Below are 25,506 nucleotides of genomic sequence, written 5' to 3'. Positions count from 1 at the left end.
AAAGAGGACCAAGAGAGTTGATTGAATTATGGGAAAGGAGGACAGAGGCAGATTTAGCAGGAGAGGGAGAAGGAGCAGGAGGCGGTGGAGGAGGAAGTTCACAGCTGATGGGAAATTCTCTATGGGGTGGACAGTGTTGCAGGGGCGAACGCCACCCAAGGGTGCTCCTACAGTGGGAGTGCAGCACCGTGCCCACACTGCCTTCAGCTCCGTGGAGACCTGCTTTTACCTTGAGATGCCAGAACTGTGGAGAGTCTAGGGAGGTAACGGGAAAGCACAAAGGTTTGGGTAAAGACCTTCCAAGGAAGGTCCCAGAGAGGCAGGGGGTGGCCCTTGCAGACTAATTAGGTGGGTGAGTTCCCAAGGCAGATGTGTTCAAGATGGGATTTTGCCCCTTACCAGCGAGGGGATATTAATCAAGTTGTAAAGGTCCCTAAGCTTCACCGTCCTCATCTGCAATGTGGGGCCCTGACTGTGCTCTTGCATATGATGGGGATTAAGCGACACTTAGCCATAGCAGCTGCCGTATCTTGGATGTTTCCAGTGTGCCAAGCCCCTGTGCAGGGATACAAGTGTACAAAGCACAGAGCTCGGCCTGGGCTTGTCAACTACTAACAAGGTGACGACGGATGCGGGCTCTTGTCATGATCTCAGTGGAGTCTCAGAAAGATCATGGCTTCACCGTTCGCCTGCTGCGTGGCTTTTGGTAAAGTCACCTAACTATGCTGAGCCAGGCTGACTCATTTATAAGGGGAGATGATTGAATTCGATGATCTCTAAGACTCCCTCCTAAAATGCTCTGCAGTTACGGAAATAGGGTTTATTAGTATTGGGACAAGGCTAAAGGAAATACTAAAATATAATGAACTTCAAGTGTACATAGATATGTGTGTGTGTAAGTTTAAGGGATGGTGGCCAGCTGTTCTCTTTTGACTGAGGATGGGATACCAGGCAACACACTTTGCTTGAGATTAGAGGTTTAGGAGACTTTTCTGATTTTGGAGAGCAGGTGATAGAACCGTGAGTTTTAAATCTCTCTCCTTTTCTCTTTCTTTCTTTCTTTCTTTCTTTCTTTCTTTCTTTCTTTCTTTCTTTCTTTCTTTCTTTCTTTCTTTCTTTTTTTTGGCAGGTCTGGGGATGGAACCCAGAGGCATTCTACCTCTGAGCTATACCCCCTGCCCTATTTTTTATTCTTTATTTTGAAACAGGGTCTCACTGAGTTGCAGAGGACCTCACTAATTTAGGGTCTAAGTTGCAGAGGACCTCACTAATTTTGAAATAGGGTCTCACTAAGTTGCAGAGGGCCTCACTAAGTAGTTGAGGCCAGTGAACCACTATCTTCTGGTCTCAGCCTCCGGAATGCTGGGATTACAAGCTTGCACCACCACGCCTGGTTTTAAATCTCTTAAAGAGACGGTAGACTTTCTTTCTGACACTCAACCTCAATGTGCCTTGGCCACACAGGTCTTCCCTGACTCCCTCACCCCTGGAGGCCCTCTCCCTCTGTCTCGCACAGTTCACAAGGTCGTTTTCCTTCACGGCACCCGTCATCTTTATTCTGTAGCTATCATTTGACGTCTGTCTCTTTAGACTGCAAGCTGCCCCAAAGCAGGGCCTGTCTTTGCTGGGTCACCTTCTGTGTTCCTAGTCCCAACACAGTGGTTGTTACATGGCAGCAGTCTTTGTTGGACAGAGAGATGGATGGATGTGCTTCAGAGCGGGCAGGTTTAGTAGTGGTACTTCTGGTTGGAGCTTTATTTATTTATTTATTTATTTATTTTTGCCAAGAAAAAATTATTGGGAGACTCCAGATACTGTTTCTCTCCTGCCCCCTTCCCCACACACACCTTCTTTTTCTGGGGACTGGTCAGCCATGGGGGCATTTCGTCAGCAGCAGTGGGAAGCCCCGGTGCCCCTTCCTGTGGACTGGCCGGCCTGCACTGTGCGGGTGGAGGTCCTAAGGGGTGGGCAAGTCCCGCTGGGGTCAGAGGACAGCCTGGCGCAGAGGGCTCGGAGGTGACGCTTACTTCTGCCTGCCCTTCTGGAACCACCCTTAGTCTTCGACAGTGCTGTGCATGCCAGGAGGTTGAGCTGCATGGGCTGCACTGACCAGGCTCCTGTCTTCTCTCTGGCTTCTGCTTGAACCTGGCCAGTGGGAGAGGACACGACAGGAAGATGGAGGATGGGAAGAAAGGGCTTGGGCTCTCCGTTGCTTCTCTTGTTTCCTCGACCTCTGGGCTCTTTGCTCTTAGCCCCAGCTCCTGTCCAAAGTGCTACTGTGGCACTCTCTCCAGTTCTTGCAAACACTTCCCTCTGTCTCTCCAGGAATAGCAATAGAAATGGCTCCCCAGGGTGCTTTGTTGGTTCCTTCGGCCTGCCCATGCCTCTGTAAATAGACTGCCCTAACTTCCAATTCCCTCCTATGCCACTTGTTTCCCCTGACTCTTCCCCCAGCACCACTGTGTTCTGTTCTGGGATCCACCTTACTAACTGTGTGTATGGGGGGTATGAAGTCCAGGATCAGAGGAGAAGCTGGAGGAAAATTTGGAAACGAATTCAAATATGATCATTTGTACCTTAGGTTTCTGTTTTTATTTTACTTTATTATTGTGGTGCTGGGGATTGAATCTAGGAGCATTTTACCTCCAAACAACAACGAGCCCTTTTACTTATTTGTTTTGAAACAGGGTCTTGGTAGTTTGCTGAGATTCTTGCTACATTGCAGAGGCTCTTCTTGAACCTGCAATCCTCCTGTCTCAGCTCCCAAGTACTGGTATCATAGACATGCACCACCTCACCTGGCTTCTGTTCTTATTTAATTTTTTTTTTTGCAGTACTAGGGATTTAAACCTGGGGCATTCTACCTCCAAGCTACACCCCCAGTCCTACTTTTTATTCTTTTTATTTCAAAACAGGTCTCACTAAGTTACAGAGGGCCTCATTAAGTAGCCAAGGCTGGCCACAAACCTGTGATCCTCCTGTCTTAGCTTCCCAAGTACTGAGATTGCAAGTGTGCACCACCACACTTGGCTTCTATTCTTATTTTATTTTACTAATTTTTTATTTTAATTTTTTCAGCACTGGGGATGGAACCCAGGGGCATTCTACCTCCAAGCTACACTCCCAGCCCTATTTTTTAAAATTTTATTTTGAAACAAGGGCTCACTAAGTTGTAGAGGGCCTCACTAAGTAACAGAGGCTGGCCACGGATCTGTGATCCTCCTGTCTCAGCCTCCCAAGTACTGGGATTACAAGCATGCCCGGCCTGTTCTTATTGAAAAACAACAACAAAGGCAACAACAACAAATGAAGTCTCTGTAATGTTTGGGCTTTGAAGGATACCTTATGTAAAGGTTTAGTTAATCTCTGTGGCCTCTCTTAGGAGTAGGACCATCTCTGTCTGGCTGCTGTTTTTACCCAGTTGACCCAGTGTTTTAGTCAAATTTCCATCACTATAATAAAATGCCTTAGATTACAAACATAAAGAGAAAAGGTTTGTTTGGCTTACAGTTTTAGAGGTTACAGTCCATGATCAGGCAGACTCATCGCTTTGGGCTTCTCATGGGGTGCTAGATGGTGATGGTGGAGATTGTGTAGAAGAGCAAACTGTTCACCTCATGTCCAGGAAGCACAAGAGAGGAAGAAGAAGAGATTGAGCTGCACAATCCCTTGTGAGAGCGTACTCCTAGTGACCTAAGGACTTTCCGGTAGGCGCCACCTCCTAAAGGTCCCACCACCTTCCCAGAATGCTACCCTGGAGACCAGTCCTTTAACACATGAGCCTTTGGGGGACATTCAACATAGAACTTATAGCAGCCAATAACCTAGAGCCCCAGATAGCTGATCAAACTCCTGATGTCTTCAGAAAAAATGTCCTATTGCTTCAAAATCATGATCTCTCTGATGCACCGTAACTCCCTCCCGCCTGCCAATCTCCCTGGTGTGTGGATCCTGCAGCTCCCTCCTCCCTGCTGGCTTCCCTTGGTTCATGGATCCCGCCGCTCCCTCCCACCTGCCAATCTCCCTGGTGTGCAGACCCTGCAGCTCCCACCTCCCACCTGCTGACCTCCATGGTGTGTGGACCCTGCAGCTCCCACTCTGCTGTTCTGGGGCCTGTTGGGCATTTGGCCTCACTCCTTTTTTCCCCTTGGCTTTTGAGGCCTCTGCATCCTCCTCGAGTTAACAAGAACACCCTCTCTGAGGCTGAAGTTGTGTTCCACAGAGAAGGCAGCCAGCAAAGCCAAGGGGAGCTCAGGAAGTTGCTGGACTTGAGCTGGGATAGAGGGAGAGGAAAATGGCAATTGAGGCCAATGTTGGTGTGCTGCTTGAGGGTTTTCAAGATGCTTTAATGCCAGTGAACAGTTTTCTGTCCCATAGCAGTGCCACTGGGCACAGTTCTCCCCTTTTGCCAGTGGAGAGATGGGCTCCAGAATCCTCCAGCGTCTTGTCCAAATCCACAGGGCCAGAGAGTGGGAGAAGCAAGACGGAAGCTCAGGAGGTCTGATCCCACACCCTGCGTGTCCTTAAGGGCCACCCTTCCCGTCCTTTCTCTTCTCGTGCCTTGACCTGCGCGTCTGTGTTTTTCAGAAGTGGAGCTGCCCCTAAAGAAAGATGGATTCACCTCGGAAAGCACCACTCTGGAAGCCCTGCTCCGTGGCGAGGGGGTGGAGAAGAAGGTGGACGCCAGGGAGGAGGAGAGCATCCAGGAGATACAGGTATCCCTGCTGCTGGGTGCCCGCCTTGCCCTGGGCTCTGGCTCACTTCTGATGCCACAGCCTGGAAGTTCACAAGTTCACACATTTTTTTCATGAACACCCCTGCCCCTTAGAAGTCATTGCTTCCCTCAGATCCTTTCCTCTCCCCGTATCCCTATTTCTTTTTTCTAAATGTGTTTACTGAGCCTGCTGAGTCCTAGGTACCGTGCTGGGTGCCATGACATGACAGTGAACAGAACAGCCTGAGTCCTTGCCCTGTGGTGGGGACAGGCCAGCAGCTAGGCTTGGGACTTGGGGTGTCGACTTTATCCACCCTGACTCACCTGGGTCCCCTTCCCTAGCCGTCCTCAGCTCCAGCTCCCCACACTGCTCACTCGGTCTGTTTAGCCCAATGTCCCAGGCCAGGTGGAGACTGCCATTACATCACATCCTTCAAGGCCAGTCCAGTGGCCTCTCCAGGCTACCCCTCTCGGTCCCCGGGTGTGCACCACCCTCTGTTCACACCGTCACTAAGCCCTCAGACACAGGATTAGAATGGTGTAAGCGCCTACATTTCTTAGTTGGCACTTGCCTTGAATCCCAGGTATCTAATACATTGCCTGACACAGAGTATTGTGATCATATTAATGAATGCTAATATAAAAGAATAGTGTTAATAACAAAATATGATTAAAGGATAAGTTACATTTTCATTTAATTCATATTATATATTAAACATTTATATTTTGTTATATGTATTATATACTATATTATGTTTATTGATATATACATTTACTATTTGTTGAATGAATTAATTTATTAACATGAAAATAAAGCTAACAATAGCAAGGCAGTTCTGGATTGCTTGGTCAGTGCCACCAGCCCGCGCTCTCACTCCCCACTGTATCCTGGGCACCCTCCTTGCTCAGGCTGGCACAGAGCTGGGGCTCAGTAAAGAGGTGGAGTGAGGGAGTGGTCTGGCCTCTCTCTGCTGCTCAGGATGAATGGTCAAGGCTTCTCCCTTAGCTCCCATCCCAACTTGTACTTGTTTCCCTCCCTTACTCTGCGTGAGTTCCAGGCCCCGTGTAGATCCTCCTTAACTTTAACCTTTATTTCTTCAATAGAACTTGGAGTCATCTTTGACTCTTGGATTTCTCTTACATCCAGCACTGCATGCATCAGGAATGCTGTCCATTGTACCTTCGACATAAAGCTGGGCATGGTGGCGCACACCTGTAATCCCAGTTATGCGGGAGGCTGAGACAGGAGGATTGCAGGTTCAAGGCTAGCTTCAACCTAGTAAAACCCTCAACAATTTAGAACCTGTTCCAAAATAAAAATATAAAATAAAAAGGGCTGGGGTTGTAGTTCAGAGGTGGAATGCACCTAAACAAAACAAAACCACAACAAAGCCACCCAGAGTGTGGCTTCTTCTGCCTACCTCCCCCGCTGCTGCCCTGGTTGAAGCCGCTGTCCTCGCTTCTCTGAAGTGTTGCAGTTAATTGCCTTTCCAATAGTCTTCCTGCAAATGCTCCAGAAGGAGCCTTTTAAAAATGGTTTAAAAAGCCGGGCATGGTGGCGCACACTTGTAATCCCCGCGCTTGGGAGGCAGAGACAGGAGGATCGCGCAGGTTCGAAGCCAGCCGCGCGCGCTGGCTTAGGAGACCCTGTTTCCAAATAAAAATGTAAAAAATAGGTCTGGGAGTGTAGCCCGGAGGTAGAAGGGCTTCCAGGAACCCCAGTACCACACACAAAAAAATGGTTTAAAAATTATCAATTTTAGGTTCATAGCAAAATTGAGAGGAAGATACAGCGATTTCCTTAAAAAAAAAAACAAAAAAAACCCCCATACATTCATAGACTCCTCCTCGTCAACAGCTCCCAATGCATTTGTTACAACCTACATTATTGCGAGGTCATTATCACTCCAATCCATAGTCTGCTCTGGGTTCACTCTTGGCGTTGTACATTTGATGGGTTTGAACGAGTGGATAATGACACATATCCATCCTTAGAGCTTTATGCGAAACCGTCTCAGTGCCCTAAAAATCTCTCTGTTCGCCCTGTTCCTCCTATCCGCAGGCAGCCACTGTCTCCTCGCTGTTCTTTCCTCTCTAACACCTCACGCCGTTGGAGTCACGCACCACTCTTTTTAGTTTGGCTTCCCTCACTTACTGCTGTGTATGTGAGCTTCCTTTATGTCTTTTCTTTCTCTTTCTTTTCTTTCTTTCTTCTTTGTTTTGCGGTACTGGGGATGGAACCCAGGGTCATTTCTACCTTCGAGTTACACCCCCAGTCTTATTTTTTATTCTTTATTTTGAAACAGGGTCTCACTGAGTTGCAGAGGGCCTCACTAAGTAACTGAGGCTGTCCGCAAACTTGTGATCCTCCTGTCTCTGCCTCCCAAATGCTGGGTTGACAAGCCTGTGCCACCACGCCCAGCCCCATCACATCTTTTCATGGCACGATAGCTCATTTCTTTGTGGTGGTGAATCATATTCCATCAGCTGGGATATGAAGAGAGGCAGAGGAGAAGCAGCCTGTTAAAGTTTAAATTGTCTCCTGTCCCTCCTGAGTTTAATATACCACTGTGGCCATCGTTGTCGGGAGTGAAGGAGAAGCTCTCCTGCCCCTCTCTGTCGGGCTCCTTCCTCCTTCCCTCACTCACTCTCTTCCTCGCAGGACTCACTCTGTTCCTTGCAGGCACTGCCCTGTTTTATTTATTTAATTTTTTCTTGCTCCCAGAACATAACTGGCCTCCCCTGACTTTGGGCTCTTGCCCTGGCCGGTTCCTCTGCAGGGGAGGTCCTCCCCAGGGGTCTTCAGGGCCGGAGCCCTCACCTGCTGCAGGCCTTTGCCCACCCTTCTCTGGAAGGTGAACAGGCCAGTCTGTCTGATGCCGCACCCTGAGCCTCCTGCCCACATTTCTCATCCCCTTGCTCTGCTTTTCTTTTTCCCATTACGTGCAGCACCATCAAATCTAATTTGAATGTATTCCTTTGCTTATCTGTTTTCTGTGGCACTGAGGATTGAACCCAGGGGCTGCCTACCTCTAAGCTGCACCTCCAGCCCTTTTTATTTCGTGTTTTTGTACCAGGGTCTTGCTAAAATTGCTGCGAGTCTTGCTAAATTGCTGAGGCTGACCTCAAACCTCTGATCCTTTTGTCTCAGCCTCCCAAGTCCCGGGATTATAGGTGGGCACATGCATGCCCATCTTATTCATTTATTATGTTCTTGTTTATTGTGTTTTTTCCAGGGCAGGCGCTGTTGTCTATTTTTCTCTCTAATATACCTCAGTACCCACACAGTGCTTGCCTCAGTGGAAGTATGATTCAGACGAGTTACCCATCCCCGGTCCTTCTCTCTCCCACATGTCCTACTTTGCTGGCTGCCCTTTGTCCTGACGCTCAGCTCTCCTGTGTTCTCCCTTGCTAGAAAACCTTTGTTTCCCAGTAAATAAATCCAGAGCGATGGGCGTGAGTGAGCTCCCCATGCCTCCCCTCTCTGCTCCGGGGCTCTTTTCAGGCGTATTGGCCCTGGCTCCTTTTCTCCTGCTCCTCGGCCTCCCTCCTTTGTGCCTGAGGCCCTGCCATGCCCTTTATCTGGCTTTCCTCTCTTAGTTCTGCTCGGCTTGCAGGCTCAGCCTCGGTGCCCCTTCCCCGCCAAGCCTTTCTTGGTCTCCCCCGTAGCTGGAGGGATCTCTTCTTGCCTCAGGTGTGTCGGGCACCCACTGCTTTCTTCCTAGAGTGTGTGTGTTTGTTTGGCCAGTCACGTATTCCCCTCCACCCCCCGTTTCTGGGTTTTCAGATTTTGAAGGCAAGCTCTGTCATTTCCGTGGTATCTGTTAGATGGGTGTGCTCAGTTAGTGGACCAGGATGGAATGAATGAATGAATGAATGAATGGGACAGAACCATTGTCCTGTAGCCTTGCTGTCTAGACACGCGGCGCTCTTCCCGTAAAGCGGGAGGTGGGTTTGCGTGCTTCTCCCGCGGCTCTGGGCCAGCACAAGGGTAATCGCTGTGTCGCTGTCGGCCCCTATGTAAACTAAATGGCCACCGCGTGTGGGGCGTGGGGCCGAATGAGCTTACATGTTTTTATTGGTTTTACCGTATTAAAATCCATAGGTAGCACTGGGCTCTCATTTTCCTTCCTTTCATTTGACTGAAACTTAATGAAAGCCTCCTCTAAGCAGGCAGTGTTAAGTGCTGGCAACACAGAGAGACTGGTTTTCTCCGCTCATACTCTGACATACAGACAGACAGAAAACAAGTAAAACAAATACAGTTGTGAATTGTTTGGATAAACACCATGAGAAGGACAAACAGTATGAAGATTCCAGTGTATGAGGAGGGGTAGATCCGAGGAGGGGAAGACCCTCAGTAGTGTCCTAAAGGAGACCAGGGTTAGCCTTGGTCTTCTGGGGTGAGAGGAGCCAGCAAAGTGGGAATCCAGGGAGAGCTTTCTGGGATGAGGAACAGCCTGCTCAGAGGCCCCCGTAGGTCGGCGCTATTGTAGGAGCACGGTGCCGGGGAGAGAGGAGTGCGGGTGGATTTGGACAGGTGGGCAGGAGCCAGGCCTCTCTGGCCTCTGGGAATGTGGACGTGGCTTTTGGTTTCAAGTAAAATGAAAAAGGAAGCCAATTGGAGGATTTTCATCGGGACAATGAATTTCTGTTTCGCAAAGATCCCTCTGCTTCTGCCTGGGGAGGAGTGGATGCGGGTTCAACAGTGGAAGGAAGGACCTTAGCAAGGAGGGTTTTGTAGTTTTCCTGGCCAGAGATAATGGAGTCTTTGAAAAGGAATTAAAAAACAAAACACAACAAAACAAAAAACCACCACCACAAACCACCGTTAACATCACTGTAAGGGCTGCTTAGGGTAGCAGGGAGAAAAGTTATTTTAAAATGTGTTTATTTTCTAGACAATGTCCTTGGACAGGGATGGCCAGTGTGTTACGGGGACCCACAGATTCTATGGTTGACCCACCCTGTCCTTCACTCTGAGCACCGGACTCCTGCTCTACTTCCTGAGCTCTGAAGGAGCTTTGTTTCTTAGCCCCTCCCGCTCCTCCTGAGGAGCCCTGTGCAGGGACACTCCTGGTGTCAGGGCCACAGTGCGGGAAATGAGGCACACTGGGCAGCCGCCAGCGCAGGGACCGAGCCTCAGGGAGAGAGAGGTCAGCTCACTCCTGGACGGCGAGGTCATGTGACACTCTGGGGACCAGCCTGTCTTTTACCTTCCAACCCAGAGTCCACACTGTGGGCAATATTTCCCTTATCAGGAGCAGTGACAGTGGAGTCAGAACGGTCCGGAGATGCCAGAGGCCATGACCTTTAAATTCCAGGCACTTGGAACTTGCCATGATGAAATGACTTCAAGACCCAGAAAGTTTGCAAGATAACTGTCTGATCTGCAGCACTAACCATAGCTTATAGTAATTGCTATGCCTTATATTTACACTATATTGTTTTCGGCGAAGGTCACAGAGCATTGACCTGTCATTGTTTTGCTTGGCTTTTGCCAGTGGTCCCATCTGCAGGTCAGGAAGCCATGAGGCTTGCTCTGGACCTGGGCCAGCATTTGCTAGCTGTGGGCTAGAGGTCATGTCCAGCAGACAAGGCCGTTTCTTGTAGATGGCCAGAGATCCTAAGGACTGTCGGCTGGTGGCTTCCCGAATAAAACTAGTAGAGAAGTCAGAGAGAAATTGGCTAGGACCGTTTTGGGCTCTTTGGAACGACGGGGTGAGGAGCAGTATCCTGGCTACTTTTTTTTGGAGCAGAGTACGTGGGGAGAAGGCAGAAGCTCACCACTCAGTCCTGGGCTTCCTGCTTAGAGGAAGCCCAGACGCATTTCCCAGGAGGTCACTTGAGCAGTGATGGTGATCTCAGACGTCTGAGAAGCCTGTGATGCCTTTCAAGCCTTTCTGTAGTTGCTGTGGTTTCTGTACCGCTACTACAAAGATCATGGTTATCCTGTGTAATGTGGTTCCTGCCCATCTTTCTAGCTTCATCTTAGCCATTGCTCCCCGAGCTGCTGAGCTTTGGTCACAGCCTGGACAAAGTCCCCCACCCCCTCCACAGGGAGATTGCTCAGGGCTGATCCCTCTGCATAGGACCTGCTCCCTCCCTCCCTCCCCTCTGTCTCCATTCTCAAGGCTAGTTTCTGTTCGTGTACCATATCTCATCTCCCTTGGTCACGTCTGTCCTCAGGTAGGTCTCCCCCAAGCCCTTCCTGATACCCTTTCCTCGCACCCCAAACTTGCCTTTGTATATGTCTTTTTTTTGGTGTGTGTGTGTGTGTGTGTGTGTGTGTGTGTGTGGTACTAGGGGTAGAACCCAGGGGCATTCTATCTATCTCTGAGCTACAACCCCAGCTCTATTTTTTATTCTTTAATTTGAAACAGGGTCTCATTGAGTTGCGAAGGACCTCACTAAGTAGCGGAGGCTGTCTGCAAACCATGATCCTTCTGTCTTAGCCTCCCGAATGCTGGGATTACAAGTGTGTGCCACCACGCCCGGCACCTGCCATCTGGCATCTGGCACTCAGACTTGCCTTTGTAGCAGCTGGAGTTATATGGTTATGTGTGTTTGTTTGTTTGTTTATTTATTTTTATGTGGATCCTATTGAAAATGGCATACATTCAGACAGTGATTGGTGCCCTTCCCTCCCCTGCTTCCTCTTCTCCCTTCCCAATAATGAATGTCCAGGTTAACCATGCTACCTGTATACTTTTACACATATTTGAATGTAGCTCCTCCATTAATCAACCTCAGCCTTCTTCCTCTCCTGCCCTTTCATTCTAGCGTTGCTGAGATTTCCCCTCCATTATCTGGAGTCCCTGTGGTATTCCCAATGTTCCCTAGTTTGGGCATATTAGAGAAAACACATGTCCCTTCTCTTTCTGTGCTTGGCTGATCTCACTTAACGTAATGTTCTTCACATCTTTCCATCTTCTTGAAAATGCTAATATTTTATTCTTCTTTATAGCCGAACAGAATTCCATTGCGTGTATTTCCAATAATTTTGCAATCCATTCATCTGTTGATGGAGACCTAGGCTGGTTCCATATTTTGGCTATTATGAATTGTGCTGCTATGAACATGGGTATGCATATGTTAATGTAGTTCTCTGATTTCACCCCCTTTGGAAAAATACCCAGGAGTGGTATAGCCAGATCATATGGTAGATCCATTTCCCAGTGGTTTTTTTTTTTTTTTTTTTTTTTTTTTTTTTGCGGGTGTCTGGGGATGGAACTCAGGGGCATTCTACCTCCGAGCTACACCCCCTGCCCTATTTTTTATTCTTTATTTTGAAACCGGGTCTCACTGAGTTGCAGAGGGCCTCACTAAGTAGCTGAGGCTGTCTGCGAACCGCCATCCTCCGGTCTCAGCCTCCCGAATGTTGGGATTACAAGCGTGCGCCACCACGCCCGGCTGATTTCCCAGTTTTCTAAGGAATCTCCACATTGATCTCCATAGTGGCTGAACTAGTTTGCACTCCCACCAACAGTGTGAAAGATTTCCCCTTTTCCCATATCCTTGCCAGTATTTGTTATTTGACTTCTTTATGCTTGCCACTCGGATTGGGGTTGGAATCTCAGCATAGTTTTGATTCGCATCGCCCTGATGGCTAATGATGTTGAACATTTTTTCATGGATCTATTGGCCATTTGTGTCTCTTCTTTTGTGAATTATCTATTTAATTCATTTGCCCATTTCTTGATTTGGTTATTTGTTTTGCTAGTATAGAGTCTTCTGAGCTATTTGTATATTCTGGATATTAGCCCTCTTTTAGAGTGGTGGCTGGTAAAGATGTTCTCCCATTCTGCAGAAAACTGGAATAGAAGGAACATTTTTCAACATTATTAAAGTAATAGACAATAAACCCAAAGCCAACATCATATTGAATGGGGAAACACTACAAGAATTTCCTCTAGAATCAGGAACAAGACAAGGATGCCCACTATCACCATTCCTTTTCAATATAGTCCTCAAGACTTTTGCCACAGCAATAAGACAAGAGAAGGATATCAAAGGAATTTGAATAGGAAGAGAGGAATTAAAACTCTCCTTGTTTGCAGATGACATGATCCTTTATCTAGAAGACCCAAAGAATTCAACCAAAAGACTACTGGAGCTTATTAACCAATTCAGCAAAGTTGCAGGATACAAAATCAACCTAAAGAAATTAGTTGCTTTTCTAGATGCCAACAATGAATCCACAGTGAAAGAAGTAAAGAAAACAATTCCATTCACTATAACCTCAAAACCAATAAAATACCTAGGAATAAACCTAACCAAAGATGTAAAAGACCTCTACAATGAAAACTATAAAACATTAAAGAAAGAAATTGAAGAAGACCTTGGTTACGATTGTTTAAATCTTTCCTCCCTTCTCTAGACTGTAAAGTCTATTTGGGGCTAAGACTCTGGCCATTTAAAAAAAATTTTCTTTATTGTTGCATTGTAGTCATACATCTTAATGGGGTACAAGATGGTAGAGGCATATATGCACACATCACTCCATTAGCCCTTTCCCAATTCCCACCCTGTTCCCTCCCCCCTCCTTCCTTCTCATATCTGGCTTAGTGACTGACTTTGCTATATTTGTGGATATACATCATGCACAGTAGGGAGTTTCCCTCTCCCCCTCCCATCCCCTCAGTCAGGTCGCCTTATTTGCTCATCTGTAGTTTCTCCTTCATCTAGAGTTCCTCCCTTGACTCATTTTCTCCCTAGCTTCCACATGTTAGGGAGACCATCCAATTTCTGGACTCTGGTGATTTTGCCGTGTGTCAAGCCCAGCGCCTGTCATGTCGGCACCAGACCAATGTTTATAGGTTGAATGAACTCCTGTTTTATAATTGGGGAAACTGAGGCCCATGATCTCACAATGAGTCCATGAGAAAGTCTCAGGGCCCCTGACATGGATTCCAAGGAGCTCCAAGCACCTCGCTTCTTAGCTTACTCCCACAGTCAAGATCTAGGTCATCTGCCAAGATCTCTATCCCTTCCTCAAACCTGGGGTACATACCCTACCCCCTCCTCTCCTCTAAAGGGAGCCCAGTGCTCAGACCCCTATGAGGAGTAGACTGTGATGCACCTTGGAACTCTGTCCAGAGGATGAGAACGGTTTGGGAGGCCGAGCTCCGGGCCTGACCTTGTTCTGCCTATGGTTGTCGCTATACAAACTTGAACAATCAAAACTGTTTCTAGTCTCAGTTTATTTACCTACCAAATAGAAATTTGACTCTATGCTTCTGCATGGCTTCCAGGATTACTGGAGAGAGATGATCTGAATTCATGATCTCTATTACTAGGCATGGGCTATAATGAAAATCTGTTTTTCTAACAAAAACAACAATGGGTTAGGATGAACTACACATTAGTGTTACATTCTGGTTGGATGAACAGAGAGTTACTTGTTTTCATCCAACAGGGCAGGTTCCAGAATGGCAGGGAAAAGGAGGCACCTATTTCCATATTCCTGAGGTAGCCTTTTAGAGAAAAAGGGCACAGATTACATTAAGGACAGTAAGTTCTGATGAAACAACTTGGCCTCCATAGAAAAACACCCTAACCATAGTGTTCTCCTGTTAGAAGACTCTGCTTGGGGAAAGAGTTGAGAGGTCCGGTTTCTGGGGGGATACCGCTGGATGGGACTTGGGCTCGGTGAGTGCTAAGGCTGCTGAGAACTCAGGTTCCTGGGCAGCATCTGGAGGCTGGTCCTCCTGAGTGGCAGCGGCATCTTTGCTGAAAAACACCACACTGGAACTCGTCCAAGATTCCTCTCCTGTGGGTTTCTCCTTCGTGTTTTATTTCTCAATGCTTCTATTGATTTTCTTATCATTCCAGAGGGTTTTGGAAAATGAAGAAAATGGAGAAGAAGGGAACGAAGAAGAGGATTTAGAAGAGGACATCCCCAAGCGAAAGAACAGGACCAGAGGGCGGGTAAGTGGGCAGGGCACCATGTGGGGAGTGAGAGAGTGAGGCTGAGGCCAGGCAAATCGTGGGTCCCCAGGTGGATTCCAGGTCCTACTGCAGCAAGGGAGACCTCACGCCCACGATCAGTATGTGGGGAATACTCAGAGAGGAACGCCTCAGCAGATTCTGAGGAGATGGCAGGCCAGGGAGGGCAGGGGGCTGGGGTCCAGGCAAGGGAGCAGGGCAGGGAGAGATGTCCATTGTACCTATTACTTGGTCATGAGTGAAGGCTGAAAATTTCCTCCCTTGCTGTCCCTGGGCTTGCCCCAGAATGACAAGTTCAGGACAACTGATCTGGGGCATGCTTCCCTAGGCCGAGAGAAGGACCTGCTGGGGAGGCAGGAGGGCCACAGCTGATGGTCCCCGTGTGGGTTTTACATGAACTTTGGGGCCAGTTGGTGCTGGAATGGGGCAAGGAAGAAGTCAGAGCTGGGGAATGGCAGAGGAGAAACCTGGGGTAGAATGAATGAAAACCCTGGAGTGATCCCCAAGGAGGAGGAGGGGGCGGAGGCAAGAGGCAGTCGGGCTTGTTTGCTGGGTGCCTTGTGTACAAGTCCAAGGGGGCTTTCTTGTCACCTTCAGGGGTTTGCAAGGGCACTGGATAGTAATGAGGTGGAGAGGGCATTCTAGGGGTAAACTGAGGCTCTCACCAGAGAATTCATCCTCTTAGGCCTGAGACTCTAGCTTCTACAGGCTCCTGGACTGACCTTCCCCTTCTCATGGATAAAGGTTCATCCTGTGAACCCTGAGGGTTTGGGTCCAATAATAATGATGGCAAGCCTCCCCCCACTTGTGGTTCTCATGCCTTAATGGACATTGAAATGTGGATACCCAGAACCTGCACTCAGAAATTCTGATTGAGCAGGTCTAGGGTAGATCCTTAAACTCCACTGTGAGCGAGTTCCCAGGCAGCTGTTACACTAGCCCAGAGTTGCACACCTTGCGGGCAGAGACACTTTGATCATGGGCAGGAGCTAGAATCTCTCAGGTTTGGCAGGACGCTGTCTGATGGCACATTTGCATACCCCTCTCAGCAGGTTTATCTGTTACCAATGTTTTGACTGTTTTGTCTCATGTATTTTTTTTTCTCCTATTTTTGTTGGTTTATATGTTTCTTTAATTTTTTTCCTTCTCAGAGTATTTGAAAACACATGCTGGACATTTTAGCATATACCTTAGTGTATATCTCTAACAGACATCATTTTTTTGTACACAGTAAAAATGACCATTATTCTAATATCTACTATCTGGTCCCTGGTCATTTCTCCTGAATTCGCAAAAAAAAAAAAAAAAAAATCTTTTAATGATTGGCATATTTGGAACCTAAATAGCCTTTATTCCAGACACACCTCATTCTCATTTCCTCCCACCATGCACCCCTTCATGCCATATATTTGTTGAAGAACTTGAGTCGTCTCGTAGAACTTCTCTCACCCTAGATCTGTTGGAGCGGTGGTGCTTTCTGTCTTCCTGTATCCATTGTATTTCCTGAAAATTGGTACGATTCTCTCCCCTTTCTGTGGTTTTGGTTTCCACAGATTTAGTTGCCTGTGATCAGCTGTGGTTTGAAAATATTAAATGGGAATTCCAGAAATAATTCAAAAGTTGTAAAACTATGTGCTGTTCTGAGCAGCATAATGGAATTTTGTGCGGTCCAGCTCTGTCCCACCTGGGATGCAAATTGTCCCTCCATCCAGTGCATGTACACGGAACATGCTGCTTGTCCATTAGTCACATACTTGTTGCCTGGTTAGCAGATAGACTATGGTGGCACCACAGTGTTTGTATCCAAGTCACCCTTACTGAACTGCAAGGAGAGTGATGCTGGCAATTCAGATATGCCAAAGGGAAGCCATAAAAGTGCATCTTTTAAATTAATAGGTGAAAGTTCTAGACCAAAGGAATGAAAAACATCAATTGCTGAGGTTGCTAAGATTCATAGCAAGAAAGACTCTTCTGTCTGTGAAATTGTGTAGAAGGAGAAAGAAATTCCCGCTGGTTTCTCCGTTACCTCTTCAACTACAAAAGTTATGGCCACAGTGCTTGACAAGTGATTAGCTAAGATGGAAAAGGCATTCAATTATGTTTTGATATCATCTAGGGTTTGAGCATCCCAGTAGAGGGTGTTGGAACAGATTCTTCATGGATAAGGGGCACTACTTCTATTTGATTAGAAACTGGAGCAGATGCCAGATATTTGCATGTAGGTCTATGCTGATGTGCCTATAAGTATTTATTTCGAGGGGGACAGAGTGATTCCTAGGTAGTGACGTGGACCTTGCCCAATGCTCATCTTATAGCCAATGCCCAGCTTGTTGAATGAATGACTGTGTGATGGAAAACAGAATAATGTCCAACTTTAACTTCATGGTGGCTGAGAGAAGACCTGAAACGTTTAGGGGACTGGACGGGCCGAGACTACCTTGGGGTCCTCCCGATACTGGTCACGCGGCAGCTGCTGGTTCATGTTTAACAGTGACATTGTGGAGATGTCACCCATGGTGGGAGCCATTGAAAGATGCAGAAGGTTGTGTGTGGGCAAGCCTATCTGTGCTGGAGTAGGTGTGGGAATAAGTATGCTTCATCCATAGCCTCAATTAAACCATCTTGCCTATCCTTTAAAGTGGCCTATCCCAGCTACTGCACCACAACTAGCCCCATTTTTGTTGTTAGACTAAGGCCTGGCCCCACTGTGGGTGGCCCTGGACTGCAGCCTCAGTATTACCTGGAAGTTGTTAGGACTGTAGGGGTCCGGTTTCCACCCTAGATGGACAGGATTAGGGTCTGCATGTTGGCAAGACATAGCAAGTGCTCCCATGCACACCACGGAGGCCAGGCCTCAGGTAGGGACTACAAGGTAGGCTCTGCTTTATTTGAACTTTGACTCACAAGTTCACATCTCCACCATCTACCATAACTTGGGTAAATAATGTCACCTCTGTGACTTGGATCAAATAGTATAAGTACCCTTGACCTCATTTTCCCATCAGTAAGATGGGAATCATCACACACAGTCCATTTTGAGTGCTTAATAAAGGCTAGATATTGGCAGGAGGGTACAAGCCAGGAGAACACCTCTCAGAATTCTGACCATGTGCATTCCCTAAGGGACAAGGGCAGTTCAAACCCAACAATTAATAATTGGGTCTACAGTAACGTTGGCTTGAGAAATCGATACTCTTTAAAATTCTGAAATTACTGTGCGTCATGTTGTCCATCTGAGTATTATCAGTGAGTCCATCCATCAATCAGCAAGTATTTACTGCTGCACTACGGTACAGCCCAGTGCTTCTCAAACTTGAGTATGCACAGAAGCATCTGGGGTTGTTGGTAGAGTACAGGTTTTGATCCAGCAGGTCTGGGCGGTGGGGCTGAGCTCCAGCCTTGTCAACAGGCTCCTGCGGGCTGCCAGGCCCAGGACTGTTTTTTGATTGCAAGGCTGTGGAACAATGGTCCCCAGATTTTTTGGTCTTGGTGGTTCTTTACACTCTTAAAAATTACTGAGAACCCTGCAAAGGTATTCTTCTGGTTATGACCAGCTGAGATTCATTTCACTAATGATTTGCTATATTAGATGTGAAAACCAAAAAATTGAATTTAAGAATACACAAGCTCGTAGTGACAGCATCAACACACAGATCCTATAGCTTCTGGAAAACTCCACCGTGTACTTGTGAAAAAATGAGAGTGAAAAAGGCAGGTAACGTTTTAGTACCATTATGAAAATAGGTTTGACACCAATCCCTGGGCCATGATTTGAGAACAATGGGTATAGAAGAACTAGCCTTCAGCTTGGGACTGCCTGCCCTAGTTAAGGGTCTTTTAGTTGAAGGAAACTCAGTGGCTTAAGCAAAAATGGAAGGATTTGAAAAGCTCCTGGGCCAGTGCCCCAAATTTGAGTAATCTTTGAAGAACCCCAGGAAGGACAGAAAAGTGGCAGGGATTCAGAACTAGGGAAGAGCAAAGAACACAGGTCATTCTGGCCTGGGTGTCTACCTCTTCCGTTCTTCCAATGACCGACTTTCATACTTCTCTGTGCACAGGGCCCCATAGCTCCTGAGGTTATGGGTCCCTACATTTTAAAGGCTTGTACTAACTTGGGTCACTGTTTCCAATTCTAAGTCCCTTGGAGGTAGAATATGATTGGTCCAGCCTGGAAGTAGAATCTGATTGGCCCAGAAATTAGGTAACTACTCCTAAGCCAGCTAATCAAATGTGGCATTCCTAGCAAGCTCCTAGATGATACTGAGGCTGCAGTCCAAAATATGGCTAGCACGGTTCACCAGTGTGTGAATGGGAGGTAGGGTAGGGAGGAGTGGAATAGGGCAGGCAGTTCTCAGGGAGGGAGGTTGGCTTCAAAGGTTTCAAGAAGAGTCTGGAAACCTGGGTCCTGCTCCTTCTGCTGGCTCTGTGACGGTGGACAAATCACGAACCCTCACAGAATCTGCTTCATCAAGCGGCAGATAGGAATACTATTACCTCTTGGTCCAATCCAAAGGATTATTGTAAGAATTAACTGAGCACATAGAGGAAAGAACTCTGTGTGTCATGTGCCCAGAACAGTGCTCAGTGTTAGCAATTCATAATAAAGTATAAAGTGCCATCTTTATCCTTAAGGGCTTTAGAAACAAGCTGCGGAGAAGATGCTAAGGCCCACGAGGTGACGAGAAAAGAGCAGATCTTGACTGTGGGCTGACCAGATGCAACAGGAGTCCAGAGGAGGAGGGGTGTACTGTATGGAGCTTGTCCTGGGAACCCAGCGCTGCCCCTACGGCTTCACACCCCTCAGCTCCAGCCCTCTCAGCAGCCCTGCTGTAGATGTGTTGCGGGGCCAGTTGACAGATGAGAACACTGAAACTTAGAGAAGTAACTTGCCCAGGCACATGGCTAGTGTTATGGTTTGGATATGGGGTGAGTGTCCCCCAGGACTTCATATGTTGAAACTTAATTCCCATTGTAAAGTCACTCAATGTGACTATGGTGTTTAGAGATGGAGCCTTTGGGAAGTGGTTAGCATTAGATAAGAGTGCAGCTCCCATGACTGAATTCCGGTGACTGTGTCAGAAGAAGGAGAGATACCAGGAGAGACACACGCACACGCTCCTTGTCTCTTGCCATAGGCTGCGGTGTGCTGCCTTGTGACTCTGCCAGCAAGAAGGCTGCCCCCAGATGAGGCCTCTAGACTTTGTACCTCCAGAAGCATGAGTCAAAATTAATTTCTTTTCTTTATAAAGTGGTCTGCCTCTGGTATTTTGTTGTAGTAACAAAAAACCTGATAAATACAGCTGGTGCTCAAGCAGATGTCCATCAAGCTTCAATGCGATGCTTTTTTTACTCCCAATGTGGCAAGAGGAAGATTTTTAGAGGAGCAGGATGCTAGCGGAGCTAAAGATAGATTGGATGTGGACGGGTAAAGGGGACATTGGGCATGACAGGGATTAGTAAAAACGAAAACATGGGCACGGCAAGGGCCTGAGGTGGACCGGATGGGCTCGGCACGAGGCTGTCACGGGATGTGTAAGTGGGTCGTGGGTGCCAGTGGACAAATGTGTAAATGGATGGGTGACCACGGGCTCCTGTGCCTTCTGCCTTTGGTCTAGGCAGTCTGGCAGTCATGCAGGATGGATTGTGCTGGGCAGTGTGAGGGTAGAACCCCAGGTGGTGAAGAATTTGGTTTTGGGTTGAGCTTCTGGATTAAGGTATGGGACAGGAAGGGAATGCAAAGCCTGTGGTGGCCTTTGAAGGAAGAAACCATGGCATTTCAATACAGAGAACGGAGAAAACACAAAAGGATGGCCTCACAGTCTGTCTGATTGATCCATTCAGGTTTTTTTTTTTTTCAGTACTGGGAATGGAACCACGGGCATTGTATCTCTGAGTTACATCTCCAACCCTATTTTTTATTCTTTATTTTGAAGCAGGGTCTCACTGAGTTGTGAAGGGCCTCACTAAGTAGCTGAAGCCGTTCCTTGAACTACAATCCTCCTGTCTCAGCCTCCCAAATGCTGGGATTACAAGTGTCTGCCACCACGCCTGGCTGATTTAGTATTTTTTATTTTTTTTTTGGCAAATGTTTAAGGGCTGCTTCTAAGAATATGGTATTCCAAATAGGCAGATCTCCATCTCAAGCAGAAAAGACAGAAGTCAACAAGGAAACCAGCACGGGTATAATTTAATGCCACACAATGTGGAACTCCATACAGCTCTGGGCAGAAAAGAGAGCGGGAGGGGAGGCTTAGTACACACACAGGCTGGGAGGGGTTCCTACAGGAGGCGACATTTGAACAAGGCAGGAAGGATTCCTAGTGCCAAGCCGGAGGTCTTCCAGGGGACTGTGAGCGCTATGATTCCTTGTGTGTCCCCTCAAATGCCCTACAGCCATGATCCCCTTGTTTGCAGGTGGAGAAACGGAGAACTTGGGGCACACAGCCACTCTCTGGTCAGCCGCGGGGTGGGAATGAAAGGCAAGCTCTCGGTGGGGGGGACACCCCTTCTCACCAGCAGGCCCTGAACACCCTGGTGTTTCCTGTTCTCTGCCTTGTCCTCCTGTTGGCCCAGGAGACGTTTCTAGTTACAGAGCCCCTTCCCTGTCACCTCCAGAATGAGGAGAATGTCGCCTCCTCATTCTGCCTGACCTGCTTCCACCTGCTCAGCATCTGCAGGTTGCAAGTGTCAAGCTGTCCCTGGCTTCACCGAGGGGGACGCAGAGGGGGCGAGGGCCGCAGAGAGCGGCCATCCTGGGTGTCCTGGGCGCAGGAGCCTGTCAGTGCCTGGGGGTGACTGCCAGCCCCTCACAGCTCCCATTTGGGGTCAGCTCTGAGTAATGAGGGCGAGGGGAGGGGGAGGAGGGCTGCTGGCTGTGGGCGCGCAGGGTGGGGGCGGGGAGGCAGAGGAGCCCGAGCCAGGGGGGAGGGGATTTTGTAATTTGTTTTGGGGACACGCTGAGGAGGTGGCAGAGGCAGCAGCTTGGCAGGCAGGGCTGTTTGTGAGGTGCGTGTGTGTTGCCAGAGTGTGTGCCGCAGGCCTGGGTTATGGGACTTCCTGCTGTTAAGTCCCCAGTGAGGTGTGTGTGTGTGTGTGTGTGTGTGTGTGTGTGTGTGTGTGTGTATGTTTATGTGCACGCACCTCCCAGGCCTTTCCACCAAGAAGTCCCCAGGGCTACTTTTCCAGGCCAGGCCCCAGAACTCCCCCTTCCCCTGCACATCCACTGCCCTGTCTGACCCCCTTCCGCTGTCCCTTTTTTTCTCCCCCAAGACCTCGGCCAGCTCTTTCCTTGAGTGGGGGTTTACTGCCACTCGTCTCTAAAGAATGACCTGGAAGAGGCAGAGTGCTGTACACGTGACAGTGTGGGACTCACAGAGATTTAAAAATAAACCGTGTTGTGTTCCCAGTCACCCAACGGGCCCCGGGCTTTTCCTCCTGAAGGCAGAGCTCATTCCCAGCCCTCTGCTGCGGCGCTTTCTGGGAGAGGCATGCAGGGCAGGACTGTGGTATTGGTATTGGAAGTCCAGCCTCAGGGAACCGAGATGGCCACAGCTTAGCCATTGTCTGCAGGCCAGAGGCAGGCCACACAGGGAGGCCTTGTCCTCAGCCCGCCCTGCTGAGAAGGCCAGGATGAAGAGCACGGGCTCCCTGTGCCTGGGCTCATGCCTTGGGCCTGGATTCTGGGCCTGGCTGGCTCTTGGGACACTTGGGGAGTGGAGAGTGTGAGTGACCACTGCAGATGCATTTCCAGCCCCCCCCCCCCCCCAGGACCTGCTCCCAATACGCTCATCTGCACGGGGAATAGAGGTGCCATCTTCTGGCTGTGTCACCAAAGCCTGAAGGGATATCCCTGGAGGGACAGAGGCCCCAGGGGCATGTGGGAATTCTGTGGATAGGGGCATTTTTGTCAGACTGCCCTGAGCTCATGTCCTGGGTCTGTAGTTAGTAGCCAAATGACCTTGACCAGGTTTCTCAGCCTGGCTGTTGCTTCAGTCCCCGATCTGTAAAACGGGGGTCACGGTGCTCCCTCTGTCTCAGAGTTGTTTTGGAAACTTAAGATGATCCAGCGAGTAGCTGAGTGACTTGGGACTAGGTCCTGAGCCTCTCTGGGCCTCAGTCTCCTCTCCTGTAAAGCGGGGTTGTGGTGTGCGGTGTTGCTGGTGAAACGCCCAGAGTCTCGCTGCGTGCATGCTCCCAGCTGCAACGAATGTCGTAATAACAAGCACCCGTACCCACTGTCTCCCCAGGCTCGTGGCTCCGCGGGTGGCAGGAGGAGGCACGACGCTGCCTCTCAGGAAGACCACGACAAGCCTTACGTCTGTGACAGTAAGTATGGCCCCTCGTCCCGGTCCATCCCGCCCTGCCCCCTGCTTTCTTGGCTGTGAGCCCACCAGCTCTGGGGTCTGCGCCCCAGCTTACCTGCCTGTGCCTCCACCCGGCCACCCAGTCTCGCTGTCACAGTAGCTCAGAGGGCTGTGCAGCCAGGGAGGCCTCCCACCTCTGACGCAGTCCCCTCCATCTGGCAGCGCCTTCCCCATGGCTTCCCTCTGGCTCTTTCTCTTGTTTTCTCTATCTCTTTTAAGGCTCATCCTTTATTTCCTTATTTCTCCATTTCAGAGGGTTACAAACAAAAATGTAACTCAAAACCCTCAGACAAAGGTGCTGTCTCTTGTGACTTTTCCTTTGTATCCCTTAAATTTCCGCTCTCACTGTCTCCTGTCGAAGGTAGGGCAGCCTATGAATCTTCCTATGAGGATGACTTGCTTTAACAAAAGGCCCTCCATCCATCTCCGGCCTTCCATGCTGGCTTCAGAAACAGTGTTGCACGAACCCCTGCTTGGCTCCGGGGTCAGGGTCTGCTGATGAGTAAGGTGCGGCTGGAGGAGGGCCGGCGGCCAGTTGGAGGCTGTCTCTCTTGCCAGGGCACGGGCTGGGGGTTTAAAATCCTTGCCCTAGTTGTCTTCTCACTGTGTTCGTGCCATCTGCTCATGCCACAGCAGGGCCAGCCCCCCACACCACATTCTTGATCTTCACCCGTTCCCGTCTTCTCCTCTCTGAGCACTCTGTCGTGAGGATGGGGTCTGGCATGGTGGGCCCTTGAGTGCCCTATGCGTCGCTCATGCCAGGGTCTGCAGTCTCCGTGAAGACAGGGAGGGAGTCAAGGGACAGGGGCCATAGGAAGTACACTGGTGGGGTAGGGGGGACTTTTCCTCTCTCGCCACGGGCTTCTTTTTATTTCAAAATAGTTGTTCTGTGTCCGGGGGAATATGTGACAGCTGGTTGGAGAATATTTTGCTAGAAGAACTCAAATGATATGACCCCTTTTTGTCTGCATAATATACCACGTGGCCAAAATTCCTGAGCTGACTCCTGTAGGTAACATCCCCCACCCCAAGCACTTGTGGTCCAGTATACGGAGGAAGGGGGCACGATGCCTCTTAGCAATGCTGGGAGGTGCCTTCTCTGGCCTGGGTCTTGCTTCCTGGATGGGGATCAGTTTTTCTTTGACCTATAAGAAGCCTAGGAAAGCTTGCCCTTGGGAGACTGGTTCTGGGCTCTGGGCTGGGAAGGCTCCTCAGGTTCCCTTGGGGCAGGCTTTTTAGCTGTATCCAGCCAGAGCGACACATCCATCAGGATCACAATGGCTTCTCTGTAAGGGGGCATGCTACTGTAGTCTTCCTTTAAACCCCCCCCCCCTTTCTTTGGTACTGGGGATTGAACCCAGAGGCATTTTACCTCTGAGCTACACCTCAGCCCTATTTCTTATTCTTTATCTTGAAACAGGGCCTCCTAAGTAGCTGAGACTGGCTGCAAACTTATGATCCTCCTGTCTCGGCCTCTCAAGTCCTGGAATTACCAGCACGTACCACCATGCCCGGCTCAAAAGCCTTATTTCATTATATGATTTTCTGCTATCATGGGCAGCGGGATTAACTTTTTGCTCTCTCTCGCTCTAGCTTTCATCGACTTCACAGCCAATAATATTCCCACATATCCCCAGACACCTCGGGTGTCCTCTCCTATGGCTTCACCCATTTCCTAGTTCTCCTCTGACACCTGCCTCCTGGTAGGTTATCTTGGTGGGCATCCTGTCGCCTGGCTTCCGCCACTCTGCACAGCCCGTCTCCCGGTGGCTCGTGCCCACACCAAGCCCTCTCCTCCCAAGCTCCTGGCTTTGTTTCAGGGCTCTCAGTGCCATTTGTTGTGTCCTGATCCCCTCTCCCCAGGGTCTCTTGCTTCTGTTTACCTGTGGCGCTTGGGAGGGTGGATCACAGGCCGATGTTGGCTTTGGGGAAGTCGTGGCGGCTTTCTTGGCTCTGCCCGGGACACACAGCCTCCCTCTTCCTCCCTTGGCAGAGCGAGGTCCACTGTCCACCGCCCTTCTCTATTCTGGCTCTCCTAGGACATTGTGTGGCAGCTCAGTGATTAATAGACTTTATTTTTATCTGGTGCCCTTCAGACATGGGATCTTTTGGGATAGAAATGACCTTTGGAGAGGTCACGAGGCCCACCTCCCACCCCTGAACTGGGCAAGGAACGCTTTTAATAATCTCAAATGCATCCTAAGTAGAGAGGTGTCTGGTCGCCTTTCTTGGGTGTCCCCAGGGAAGTTGCTACCATCAGCTGCCCTTTTTTTTTTTTTTTTCATGATTCCAGCTGTGCTTTGAATGATTGTTTCTCCTAACCGGAGTTGAAATGTCCTCTCCTACTGCTCCCTTGTCTTTTGTGCATCTTTGCCCAACAAATAGACACCTTCAGAATTTCACCTAACATCCTTTGTAGTCTCCGTTGACCTAGGGCTCCACCCTGTAATGTCTGGGCTGCCCTGCTCTAAATTCTCTTCT

At 48.9% G+C, this 25,506-nt stretch overlaps 1 protein-coding gene across 3 annotated transcripts in view; it reads left to right on the top strand.

The window, feature by feature from the left end:
- Positions 1–25,506, top strand: part of DPF3 (double PHD fingers 3) — a gene marked incomplete at both ends in the record, with an annotated part of 278,709 nt that overhangs the window by 159,802 nt on the left and 93,401 nt on the right. For 2 of the 3 annotated variants that reach the window (XM_080707328.1, XM_080707329.1), the window contains 3 exons: positions 4,588–4,715; positions 14,549–14,644; positions 22,909–22,987. In XM_080707328.1, the coding sequence (XP_080563454.1) occupies positions 4,588–4,715; positions 14,549–14,644; positions 22,909–22,987 (303 nt within the window). The remainder of the gene's footprint in view (positions 1–4,587; positions 4,716–14,548; positions 14,645–22,908; positions 22,988–25,506) is intronic. The other variant, XM_080707330.1, reaches the window with a different exon arrangement.

The sequence above is a fragment of the Muscardinus avellanarius genome, assembly GCF_963383645.1.
Source record: "Muscardinus avellanarius genome assembly, chromosome: 12".
Lineage (NCBI taxonomy): Eukaryota > Metazoa > Chordata > Mammalia > Rodentia > Gliridae > Muscardinus > Muscardinus avellanarius.
The sequence above is the reverse complement of the archived record's forward strand: the minus strand, read 5'-3'. Positions and strand labels throughout refer to the sequence as shown.